Here is a 13,949-nt window from a genome sequence, read left to right on the forward strand (position 1 = left end):
TGACGAGATAGACAACAAAACACCAGCAGCGTAGTAACACATCTTACCTGGAGAGGGGTTAGCGGAGAAAGGGCAGATTCTTCTCTCGGGGAGTGGGTCGAGGGCGGGTCGCGGACACTGTTGCCAACTCCTCAGTAAGGAAAGTCGCTATTGGCTGTCCTACAAGTCGCTAGAAGTCGCTAAATGACGTCATCGTCTAATTTGCATATTTCCCAGTTTGCATGTAATTGTAATCAACGTTGTAGGAGAGAGGAACAACGTTGTGGAAGAGACCAAAAAGTGAATAAAAACACCCAAAATATGTTTTTTCACTAGAGGCTAAATGCTGTGGTTTATTTTAGCATGACAGTGAAGAAACATTTTCGTTTATATGGCTCCGTAAGTCTGGATGGGATCTGTAGTGACTTTGCGCATGCGCGATTCATCTGCCGTCTGGCCGCGGAGTGATGTGGGGCTCCCCTCCCCTCCCCTCCCCTCCCCTCCCCTCACTGGGACTGCTGCCGGTTACTGGACTGACAGCCTGATGTGATTAAGATTCAGATATGAAAACAAAATCAAACCCGTTTGCAAACAAACAAACACTAACGTTTTTTAATCTCAAATACCCAAATCCTGCAGCAAAAATAAAGGAATCACATTAGAAATATGGGACGATGTAATGCAAAATATAGCGTTGGATTCGCAACGCTTTTACATTAAAAATATAACATACCCATTCAAAAATGCCCTAACTCGCTTAAATCTGACCGAGGAGAAACATGACACACGAGGAATATTTGATTAATTAAACGTTCTATTCAGATGTGATTAAGATTCAGATATGAAAATAAAATCAAACCCATTTGCAAACAAACAAACACTAAGCTGCAGTCAGTTCCAGCCATTTTCAGTGCAAAAAAATCGCTAATATTCTATTTGTAAATAAAAAATATGAAGAGAAGTACAGGGAATATTGGACGGGCATCGCGAGGTGCATTTCCTCGAAAACGACCGATTCGTGGAGTATATACCGACTTCAGGACATGTTTTGGACAAAATAGTTTACTGACTTGTTTCGTCTGGATGTCTAAGGTTGGATTATGGCCGTTTTTTGTGGAATATTTTCATCTGTGTGTAATAATGAACCCGGAAATGTGAGTCGCGCTGTGTACGTTGAAGCCGTGTATAGAGAACGGATGGATGGATATTCGTTGTTTGTCTGACAAATGTGTTTATATTACCCGGTGTGGTAATCACATCTGAAAGTGGTTTATACCGGCGGATTCATGAGAATCTAAGCTTTCCATCGGCGTATAGTGTTTATATAATCGCGTTTGCAGAAATTTTACTTTGACATAATTGATGGCACAATTTACCCCCAACATGTTTTCTGCAAAGGCTCAACTAACTCCAAGTTTGTTCCCTTTGGAAAACCATATTCCTCATATACAGTGACTACACCAGTGTTTCAGCATTTTACATGAACCCAAACCCATCCACTGTGTGCTTTCTTTACAGTAAATATGACAGTTAAAAATTTAAAAAATAACTGCTGCTTTGTTTACATTTAAACAAAGTAGTGCTGAGACTGCTGTCAGAATGTGACTACCTTGATTTCATTGCATCGAAAAAACACCACCATTCATCCAATCTGATTCAAACTCCCCACTGCACTTCCTCAGGACCCCTGTAATACCCCTACCAAGTTTGAGCATGATCTGAAGTACCGTTGTCAAGATATGCAATGGTTTCTATGCAGAATGAACACCCCTAAAAATAGTTCAGAATGAGACATTCTAGAATTCATGCTGCATATAAGTGTCAGTGTGCAGACAGTTGGGGACAGTGTCTTACGGATTTCAGCAGGACAACAGGACTACTGGAAATTAGCAGGACATCGAGATTAAACTCATCAACCTTTCAACAAAGTCCAAAGAAGCCAACATTTTTGAGGTAAGTGACTTCACTGTTCTGTTTGATGAAGCAAACACCAGAGGAAACATTCAGAAGGCAGTTTTAAGATCTATTTTTCTACAACTCTGTCCAATTTGTAATGAAATCCGTGACTCAGAACAGGATGTAACACTCAGTTTTGTACTTGTCTTGTAATTTTTAACATCTTGTTATTAAAAAGTCAGATCTTAGCAGTGTGGAAGGGAAGTGATGTGTTCAGGTTTGGTCATAACTGGATAACTAAAACCAACTCCTGTAAAGAGCAGGACAAACGTTTTTGTTAAGAAAAAATTTGGTTTTAAAGCTTCAAACTTGGAATAATTTGATACAACCATGACCAAATGCATAGATATGTTGGGATTTTTCTACTGGGAAATGTTCATTTTTGGAGTATATAATGATAGTCTGATGTGTTGATGTGAGCAAGATTTAAGGTCACTTTTTTCTGATAAGTAAATTAATTCAGTAAGTGTAATAAGTAAAGTAATAGTTCATTCTGTTTCCTTAACTTGCAACATGGAATCCAAAAATGAAATTGGATTATGCTATCCAGCAATATTTTTGTCTTTGGTGGTACAACTTGTCATATCTGCTCAATCAGTTACTAAAGTTCATCACATTTTCTTTTTCATAAAAAAATATTCTGCATGTTTTGTTTTGGATTATCCTGGCATGCAAGTACAAAAGTGTCAGAAACTATCATTGGATGATTTCTGCATTATTGTTTTTTTGGGGTAATGTGTGCTCAAAGATGAGACTTTCAGTGACAATTTCAATTATTTTTTAAATTTCAATTCACCTGCTATCAGAGATTATTTCATCAACTTGTCCTGTAGTTGAAACTAGAACTAACCATTAAAAAATCATCCTTTATCTGTATTAGTTCTTGAGATACTGTCATTTAAACATTACCTCAAATGCCTGTAATATGTTAAAAATGTTCTGGACGTGGATAAACAGGCTTTAAAAAAATGATCTCAAATATCTTGATTTGTGAATAAAAATGCTGAACACATTTCTTAAAGTTAGCATTTTTAATATATTTTTGAAATATATTTTATGTGAGAAAAATCTGTCAAATGAGACACAGTTAAGCAGAAAATGTTCTAACAAATGAGAGATTTCAACAATTTATAACAACATTACTCAGAATATGTCACTGTAAGTTATTAAGTGTAGATAGATGAGAAAAACAGTGCCAGTTTTGGTCATTTAACATGCCATTTTCAAAATGAAATGATGCTGAGAAATTTTAAATAGTTTTTAAAGGCATTCTAGAATTCATGCCAAACACAAAAACTCTGAGTGGAGACACCATTTCAATGTATTTTATTGAGTTATTTATTCGTTTATTGAGTAGTTTAGTGAAAGCAGCTTCACACCAAACTCAGAGACATCCACATTTCAGCAAAATCTAGATAACCAAACTTTTGTGAAGTAAGTAACTCCTCTCTTCTGTTTAATGAAGTAAACACTTTGGAGTTTCTGAGGAAACATCCATGTAGTTTTGCTGCAGTACTGTCCAATATGTCTTATAACACAATTCAGAACAGGTTGTAACACTCAGTGCTGTTGTTTTATGATAATTGGTTCAATATTTAGCAAATATGATTGAAAACTGAGATCACAACAGCGTGGTAGATTACCAATGGTTTAACAAGACATCCATAGATTATGGTTCTCTTTTGTGTCTGTTTCACTTTCAGTCTTCTGGGACAAAACAAAAATGTACTTTCAAAGTTCATCATCATCCTCATCATCATCCTCATCCTCATCTTCCTCCGAGGGGAGTTCCTCAAGGCAGCGTTCCGAAGTCCCAACAGGCTACACGGTGGTGAAAGAACTGCGAGATGGAAGCTATGGAACAGTGCTGGAATGTGTGAAAGACAACACTGAAGAGCACGTGGCTATAAAGGTGCCCCAAAGGAACAATCTTGACCATGAGGTAGGACACTGATTTCAGCTGAACAGTGACACAAAAAAGACATTGTTTTAAAAAAGAGGTGGTACCACTACAAGATTCTGAGTAGTGGTACTGGTCATGTTATGTACTTTTTAGTTGTTGAGAAGAACTGATTGGACGATGTGGCTCAGCAATCATATTATGTCTCCACAGGCGAAAATCCTGAAAAAGCTCATGAGCCACAACTCAAAGGAGTCCAACATCATTGACTACAAAGGAGACATCTTTGTAGAAAATACGCGGCTCCTGGTGTTTGAAAAACTGTACATCACCCTGTGGGACTATGTGGAGAATTTACCACAGCCAATGCCACTGGAACACGTCCGTACAGTTATCCAGCAGGTGTGACCTTCTATTGTCTCCTTATATTTCTCTCCTTCAGTGGTGCCAGAATCAACATCGGTGTTTCAGGAACCTTTACAACTTCTACTTTTATTGTCATGTGACAGATTTCTTTAACAAACTCCTGATAAATGTTGTTACTTGCAGCTGGCTGTAGCTTTGAAAACAACAAAGAGTGCTGGCATCATCCACACTGATGTGAAGGAGGATAACATCATGATGGTGGATCACGTGAAGCAGCCCTTCAGGGTCAAGCTGATTGACTTTGGTTTGGCCAAGTACAAGTCCAAAGCCAGGGCAGGAAAGCTATGCCAAGGACTTGCATATAGGTATGAAATACTGATACTTTTTAAAAATTGAGAAATCTTTAATTCAGCGCTGTCTCCTTACTGTCTACACTGTCACATCTTCATTTGATGTTTTTTCCACATTTAGAGCTCCAGAAATCTTCCTGGGCCGGCAGTATTCAGAGGCCATCGACGTTTGGTCGTTAGGCTGCGTGATGGCCAGGATGATGACTCAAGATAGTCTCTTTGGATCAGACTCAGAATACTGGACAGTGAGTAAATTACTGCAGCTGAAACACATTAGAAGCCGTCACAGGATTAGCTTCAGGTCTAACATGGTGTTATGCTTTGTCTGCAGCTCCGACGCATGATCCATCTGCTGGATCTGCCGCCGCAATATCTCATCGATGCTGGCCGGAGATCACGATTATTTTTTGAGAGAATGCCAAATGATTGGTGGCGGCTGAAGGTACAATACTCCTACTGTGATTTTACCTCTGACCTTTGCTCACTCAATAAGATAAAGACTTTAGTAAGCATCATTGTTTTCTTCTTTCAGACACCTATGGATTATTTTGGGACCGATCTCGTCCACTCCGACCCCACAGTTTACAAGTTTGACTCTCTGGAAGAAATGAAAACGGTAGGTAGTTTAGGAAGCAGCAGCTAGTTGCTGAAAAGTCCCGTTCATTTATGGTATTCACATTTCACGGTGGAAGGTGATTTGACCACTGTTGGACTTTCAAAATGTTTTCTGCACCAGCTGTGCTCTGAGACGGACAACCCAGCAGAGGCTGATGAGAGGAGGGAGTGCATCGAGCTGTTGAAGGCGATGCTTCAGTGGGATGATGACGACAGAATCACCCCCAGTGGTATCCTCAGGCATCCCTTTATCACCAAAAGCTACCTCAGCAGCAGCTCCCCCACCAGCAGTTGGTAAGTGTGTTTCTATTTACTTTGTACACAGGTTGTGAGACATTAGCAGCCCAGCAGGTGACAAAAGACTGATATGGACTTTTGTTGATTTCCATGTTTACATTCTCTGCTTGTCGGATGTAAACCCAACAGTGTATGTTTCCTTTTTTAGCGATGAATCTAGACCCTCCACCAGCCTGTCCATCATGGTTAAGCCTGCAGACCCTGAAAACAGAATTAACCTGACAGGCTTGCTTGATGAGGACAGTGACCTGAAGAGCAGTGAGTATGAGGACAGTGACGATGCTGACACTGCTGAAGACACTGAGGACAGCATGGATAGTAATGAGGATGAAGACACTGAAGTCAATGAGAAGGAGCAGAGAAAGACAAAGAAGAAGAAGAAGAACTGCTTCCAACGTGTCTTCTCTTGGATAAAGAAGACGTTCTGCTGCTGCTGTGTGTCCGATGTGATGGACTGAGCAGCACTGTCAAGTGTCTTTCACTGTCACGGTTTTTCACTGTGAAGCGTCTTTAACGCATGGCTTCCCACACTTGAAGAGGAAGGCCTGGTCTTTGCAACAGGATTCCACTCTTTTCACTTTTCCTGTTCTCTCTCTCCTTCACCCTCACCCCAACCGGTCGAGGCAGATGGCCGCCCTGTCTGAGCCTGGTTCTGCCGGAGGGTTCTTCCTGAAAAAGGGAGTTTTACCTCCCCACTGTCGCCAAGTGCTTGTTCAGACAGGGAATCCAAAGGAAACTTTGGATTTGTTGGATTTCTCTCTATAATTTTGACTTTACTTTTCTTATTGAAGTGTCTTGAGATGACACATGTGAACTGGTCAATAAAATTTATTGAAAATGAATTGAAAGGTTCACCCAAAAAGTGTCTGGATTTTGGTCACATGGTTGATGCTCACAACTGGCCTGAGTCAGTCATGGCTTCTCAGTTGAATTCTTTGGTTTTATACAACTTTCAACAAGTGCAAAACACATCATTTTTTAACATTTTGAATAAAGTGACTACAATGAAATATGACAATTTTAAGCTCATTTATATAAATCAGTTATATTGGTTTATTCCACTAAGTTTTTTTCCCCTAAAATGCTTTTTTAAGTCTATATAATTTAAAGGTTTATTCCACCAAATATACAATTTTCTCTCCAAGTACTGAAGTGCTGACGATTTATAGGTTATTGCACCTAAAAAAAAGTACTTTGTGTCTTAACAACTAAAGGTTTAAAAAGTTTATTCTGCTCAAAATACTACATTCTTTCCAAGTATGTCAAGTTTTAAAGTTTTTTCTACCGACTACTAGGACTACTTTCTGTCCAGCAGTTTAGCTTAGATTGGACTTGCATGTGGGCAGTTTGTGTAATTAGCTTAATTAGTTCATTATAAGGTAAAACAATGATAAAGTCACACTATGGCCTTTGTAGTAAGTAGATTCAAACAGATATATGAAAGGTTGGAGAGGCAAGATAAGTCACACCAGTGAGAATGCTGTGGACTTACTTAATAGATTCACCCTATGGAGACAATGACCAACTGCAAAATTCATATATATCTTGTTCTTGTAATAGTCTAAAAGTTAAAATAGGGATGAATGGACCCAAATAACATCATCATCCATTAACTGATAAAATTATTAAAAACACTTCTACAGGAATGCATGTATTTTAAATAACAAACAGGCATTAAGCGACATTTTCTTTCTTTCTTATGGCTTTCATCTGAACCTGGGAAAGACAGTCAGATCAAGGGATGACGTTGTTCCGTTAACTTTTCGCTTCTTGTGCTTTAATTCTCCAAAAAGAGAAGGTACACCTGCAAAAAGTATCAAACAGCAAGACAACAAACGGCGACTCTCTGTTTGATGTCCCACTTAAAACGTCTGACTGTGAAAGCAAACAAAGTGACAGCTGCTGCAGGTTCAGGAGGGTCAGGAAGAGCAGGATTCAAAATTTATGAAAGGACTGCAGAGAGAAGGGGAGGCAGCTTGTGAATGAGCAAAAACACTGAAAAATACTAAGCTAAGATGTGGATGTAGCACGTAACTCCCACTGAAACTGAAAATAGTTGGTTTTATGTTTCTGTCTGCGCATAGATTGAACAAATTAGACATAAATAAGGATGCAAGATATTGGATTAGCAACATTTCAAAACATTGTTGATGTCCTCATCAAAAAGCCATTTCTACAGTGGAAAGTTCCTATAAATTCAAGTAATTTAGAAGTTCCATGCAATTAAAATGAAGATACAGCAAATCACTGGAAATCAAGAGGAAGGAGAGACAGATGGAATTCCCACAAAAGTCACATTAATTCATGAATCTGTGAAATAAATGTGATTTGCTCACTCATGTTGGATACCATGGCTGTTTCTGCAACATATAAGACCAAATATACTCTTTATTTTTAACAGACATTTGCTGATTACATGTGAAAATGTATCCAATCCAAGCAGAAGGTGAGAAAACCTTTGCAATGGGTCACTTCTGTTGACAAGAACTTGTCCAGCTGATGATGCTCATTAATCTTCATTAACATAGTCCAAGTAAGTCACCAGTCTTCTTTGAGCATCAATCTGAAATCAAACCTTCATAAGGCTTGAGTTATTATTGAGATTAGTCCTGGAGTAGCTCTAACCTCGCTTCAGAAAATCTGATTGTTTAGTCAAGGACTAGACTTAATTCAGGTCTGGGAAACCAACTGTGTGTCTGATACTAAAGACAGACAATGACAACCAAAGTTCAGACTTAAAGCAGATCCAGGAAAGCAGCACCAGTCCGAGAAAAGTTTGCTCAGGCCTCTGGCTGGGAAAGTTAATTTAATAAAGATCTACACATAATCAGTCGTGACTTCATTAGAGTTGGAGGAGCCCTGTGCTGCTCACTGGAACATCACGACCTCACAGCAGATGCTTCATTTGTTTGCTCGTAGCTCTAGGAGAGACTCCCGTGCATGACCAGGAATCCCGCTTCCACATGATCCCATTGATGAAAGCTTCATCAACAAAGAAACACAAATTACACATTCAAAAGTGCATGAATAAAGAGCAGGGGCCTCATTTATAAAACATTGCGTAGGATCCAAACTAAAAGTTTGCGTACGCCGAAAATCTGAAATGGGCGTATGCCCTTCGCCCCTGATTTATAAAACTGTGTGTAAGCACAGCTGCACGCAATTTCTTGATAAATCACACACCAGCTGGAAGATTGCACAGGTGGATCCACCTCACATCCCGCCCACAACACACCCACATTTTACCATGAATGGTCAATGCAAAGTAACTCATGAATGTATCTGTATATAAATAAGCTGCTGATCCACGGCATTTCACGCAGCGCCCCCTGCAGTCTTTTCACTGCTGTGCGTCAGGATGAATGAATCATGTGTTGACCCAGGCCACCCTGCCACTTAATTTGTTATGATCATGTCCGATGTACAAATAATTTATACACCGATTGGATGTACATTTTTTCGGTTCACATAGATAAAGTCATCTTCACTCGGAGCCCTTACAGCAACATGAGTGCAGTCAGTTACGCCGATTACATTTGGGAAACCGGACATCGCTGCAAATTGCCGTTTAATGTTGGCCTGTTCACCCACAGTGTAAGGAAACCTGATGTATTGACTGGTCATGTTTATAATGTCATCCAAAACAGCTGGCATTATTGCGCTGAGGGATGGTTGTGATATCCCAGACCTAAAGGACATCATTTAACTGTATATCAGACCCAAACGGGATTTAGACAACAAATGTAACCTCATATATTCTTCATATAAAACACAATTCCCGCTGGAAGGAGCCGGTGTCGCCAGAAACCCCCGAGTCGTCAGTTCCTGTGTCTGTACCGGGATGGCGTGGTTTCGGCGAGTGGGTCGGTCAAGATCGTCCAGTCATCATCCAGGAAATCCCCGTTATCCCTAAAATCTCTCTCCATTCTTAACGTGATCTTCCAGCACTGCCAGCGCATCCATTGTGCCACATTACGCACGGCTGTCACCCGCTATTTATCCGCTTGATCAGCGATTGGACTGATTGTCACATGCCTTTTCCAAATCAGTAATCAATCAGTGCCACTCACCGCTCTATATCATTTGAAGATGGAAGTTTGATATATGAACATTGTTCTGCAAATACAGTCATAGGCCGAATGACGCACTATATGAACATCTACAACAATGAGGGTTTATGATTATCCGGCTCTACAAGTCTAATATGTGATAACAATAAAGGTTTGAGATCAATCTGGTATCAATTCACCACTTCACCCTCCGGCACTGCCGTTCCCTCTGTCTCCAAAATGTGCTTAAGCAAGCATCAAAGTTGGCGCACCGGTGCACACATTCTCACACCAAGTTTGTTTTTATAAATCACAAGGTACACAGCGTACGCCTCTTTCTATGCAAAGGTTGTGATTTACACCACTTTCTCGCCCTGTTTTGTGCGTACGCAAGCTTTATAAATGAGGCCCCAGATCTTGAACTGTACTGAACACAAGGAGAATAACAGTGTGAATTCTTACATTAACAGTAAATATTTTGGATTTTTTTTTTCCTGAACAGTTGCAATGATATGTTTGCCCTTCGACCAGTTAAAAACGTAGAACAATGCTACAGCAGATTAAAAAATTAGCACATTTCTATTGGCTGATGAGAAATTGATTATGCATTGCATTTGCTTAAAGTTAGAAAACTGATTTTTTTAAAGAAAGAAAAGAGCAGACTGTATATAAAAAAGAGCTGCATTTAAACTAAAGTAAACATGAATTCAGGTATCTTTCATTAGTAAAACTTCTCGTCTCGGTATTTGTTCATGCTTGCCTGTTGGCATATTTCTCTGCATGACTGACTGCACACTGATTATTTTAAACATGAATAAAATTCTAATCACATTTCTTGATCCTTCCATGAACTTTCTTATGACTTTAGTTACAAAACAGTTCAATCTGATCAGTCTTTGTCAGGATATCAGTTGCTGTATAGACCAACAAGTGTAATTTTTTACATAAGACAAACCTTATTTTGGAAGTTTTGTGAACTTCCTAAAAGTTTTTTCCCCTCTGTTCTGGGCTAGGATAACCGCTTTAGGTTGATTTAATTTGATAATAAGCTGTATAATGTACAAAACAGGAAAATAAATCCACCACTGACCAAAACCATAAATGCATCAAGTTCAAAAGCTCATTTATACAATTTATATTTAGTTTTTGAAAAAGGGGGTTAAATTCAACCAATTGTGCACAAGAAGTTTTTTAGATGTACATCTTTGGCCAATTCTCTACCACTCAGGTAATCTCCACATGGGCTGAGTATGGCTTTAAAAGACAATGATCAGATAAAATGACCAGTGCATAAACACTCCTTTGACAAGTAAATATAAAGGAACACCTTAAAATGCAGTTTTATTCAAGTGTCACGACTCAATGGATGACAAAATAAATACAAGAACCATTTGTTGGCTGCTGGATTCTATGTCTGTTTGGGCCAAAAAAGACACTTGAATGTCCACAACTTCACCATTTTTTTAAATCTAAGAAATAGTTTTAGACATCGTGGTGGAAGAGACAATCTGCTCTAGAACTACAAATGTTGAGTCACCACCCAGGTCCAGGATTGTTTCATCCATCTGAAAAAGTTGTTAGTGTGCATGACCAGAAAATATGTGCTCAGACTTTGTAGAATGGCCTGAGGGAGGCTAGCCTGTGATCTCTTTTCCCACACTAAAACCTTGATCTAATAGCAGAACAGTATAATCCACTCCTGTCGGCAACTCCTCACATTCATTGGACACTGGCAAGATGGAGGAAGGATATTTTATTTATTTTAGCCTCAAAGAAGTCAAGAAAAGCCTGGCACTTCTCAGGGGTGCTCGTGGAGGCAGAGACCGGGGGCTTGAGCAGTTTGTTCACAGTCCTGAAAATTTTTTTTGTCTGGATTTAGAGTTATTGATGATTGAGGAGTAGTGATTGGAGCATGCAGTGTTTAGGGCTTCTTTATACTTCTGGACATGGTCCATATCAAGAAGAGAGTGGACAGTGAGGCCAGATTTCTTATAAAGGCGCTCAAGCTGACGGCCCACTGCCTTTATTTAAATGGACACATGTTCCTGCAGGTCACCAGGGCAATCAGCCAGAAAATCCGAGGCCTGCAGCATCGAGGCAGAGCAGTTCTCAGTCTGGGAAACACTGTTTTGTTGATCCTATGGTAAGGTGAAACATCTCCTTATACAGTTACTTCCATCCAAATAAACTGCTTAATTGTCAGATGACAAAGCTCCCTGAATCAATGCTCTACTTTGTACAATTTGAGACACACTTTTTCATTTTATTTAATTTTTTTCCCCCCAGGTTCGGGTCACCCAGGTGCTAGGTGTGAAAGTACTCAAAAACGACTACAGCATCCAGTCTGAGATCTTGAACACAGGGATGGGAATCCACAACCCTGAGCATCTGGACCTGCTTAGGGCACTGTGTCAAGAGGGTCCATCTGGCAGTTTGCAAGGAGGCAGAACAGTGAACAGTCATATGACTGAGCAGCCTTGGCAGAGTGCTGCTCTCTGAGTGTTTTTCTTGTTAAACATGTGCAGCAACTCCAAGTGGAGTTTCTATAAGGAATTTACATCTATGGAAAAAATAAGAATGTGGCTGTGTGTCTGATAATTTTTCATTTTGTGAACAAAGTCGTATGTGTCTTTGATGTAGCTGGGTGCAATTTGGAAAATGGGTTGATAAAGTAATCTCTGTATTCTGTAATCCTATATGTTTTGAACAGCAGTTGCTGATGATAGGACAGCTCACCAGGACCGTCCACGCCTCAGCAGGCTCATGAATGCTGGGAACAGTTAAAAGAGGCGGGGCCAAACTTCCCTAACTCATGTTTGTATGTATTAATCTCTTCTGCAAGTATGTGTTTTATTTTAAGTTCTAAGTTTTGTTTCTGTTCAGTCATTCCACCTGATTGTCATGGTCCCTCCCCTCTCTGTGCTGCTCTCCTGGCCAGCTGTCAGCTCAGGCTGACTGGGCGTGGCTGCCGTGGAGCACAGCCGCGCCCAATCAGCAATCAGCGGCATATATGGCCTGGCTCACCCTGTCACTCACTGCTTGGTCATTGTCTCGGTTGCTCTGCTGGCTCTCCACCAGCCTCTCCGCTCTGGTCTGCCACAATTTCAGACTTTCCCCTGCCTGCCCCCACCCTGAAGCCTGCCCCCGCTGTCCTTGCCTCGGCTCCCCTTCCCTGTGTCCCTGCAGCCGCCTGTCCCTGCTGCGTTTCTGCAGCTGCCTCACTCGCCGCACGTCGGCAGCCCCAGCGTGCACCACCATCGGGCCCCGTCCACGCCCCCCCCGTTAGAATATTCAGCTGTGAGTTCAGCCGTTAGTTTCAGTTTAGATTTCAGCCCGTGTCGTTGCTAGTTTAGTTGCTGTTCTTGTTCATTTGTGAGTTCTGTTTTGTTTCGGTTAAATTCACTAATTGTTGCACGGAGTTTGGTGTGCCTCAGTCTGTGTTTCTTATTAAAAAATCCGTTCCTGAGAATCCGTCTGCCTGTTGTGTGCCTGTGTTTGGGTTCAACCACCCCCACCTAGCAATGACACTGATACACTGTGTTTTTGTGGTCCTCAAGGTGCATTGTTCTTTGTTTGGCATTTGATTTGTTTTCATTGTTGTGAAATTTGTTGTTGAAAATTGACTTCTAAAAATGCTACACAGTAGTAGTTTACTTGCTGTGAAAGCAGAATGCAGGGAGGAAATTCACCAGAAGACATTTTACATGTATTCATCTCTTCTGGCAGAATAAAGGCCTGAAGAAAATTCAACTGAGTTATCTTCTTTGACGTCCTGACCGCTCTCCTGCACGTCTGTTACAGAATCACAATGATAAGTGTTCTGTTCCACACCTCCAGTGACTATTCTTGGGAGTTTTCTGACTATGTGTGGAAGTGTATGTGGTTCCAGACGGTCTGGGGAGCGAGGTGAGGGCCAGGGGTGGACATCCCAGGTGTAGCGGTTAGATTCAGCTTAGCCTTCATTTTGTCCATAATCATCATTGAGTTTTAGTCCATCTCAGTGCTTTTAGTGGCTTTACAGGGCTCCCAGCAAACAACTCTGGCTCCCTGTGCTGGTGGTGTGGTGGAAGTGGACATAGGATCCAGCCCGACACGGCACCAGACGATGGAGCAAATCCTTGGGAGGGGATGGATTTCTGGAATTAACATGCAGAACATTAGAAAAATGGCAACTCTCCATACTATAGATATTTTATAACCAACATTTTTAATTTGTTTTCATGCCTCCCTCATGTCTTCTCTGTGTAAACAGAGTCTGCAGTTCAGCCGAGCTAAGATAAAGAGTCCATGACCCAGCGGGCATCTGATGTCAATGCAACATCAAGTTGATGTCATTGAATGACATCAACTTGATGTTGCATTGACATCAGATGCCCGCTGGGGAATGTAGTTTTAAATGTTGGTTATAGCTGTGTCACTAATGGGTTCACTATTCTT

General features: G+C 40.6%; 1 protein-coding gene across 1 annotated transcript; it reads left to right on the top strand.

Annotated features, from left to right (window-relative positions):
* The first annotated feature begins 2,935 nt into the window (after positions 1-2,935).
* LOC127531697 (homeodomain-interacting protein kinase 1-like) lies at positions 2,936-5,194 on the top strand. The gene is made up of 6 exons (XM_051941535.1): positions 2,936-3,877; positions 4,049-4,237; positions 4,385-4,566; positions 4,673-4,796; positions 4,883-4,993; positions 5,084-5,194. The coding sequence occupies exons 1-6, from the start codon at positions 3,659-3,661 to the stop codon at positions 5,192-5,194; spliced, it is 936 nt and encodes a 311-aa protein (XP_051797495.1). The 5' UTR covers positions 2,936-3,658.
* Positions 5,195-13,949: the final 8,755 nt, after the last annotated feature.

Source organism: Acanthochromis polyacanthus, chromosome 21 (genome assembly GCF_021347895.1).
Source record: "Acanthochromis polyacanthus isolate Apoly-LR-REF ecotype Palm Island chromosome 21, KAUST_Apoly_ChrSc, whole genome shotgun sequence".
NCBI classification, from domain to species: domain Eukaryota; kingdom Metazoa; phylum Chordata; class Actinopteri; family Pomacentridae; genus Acanthochromis; species Acanthochromis polyacanthus.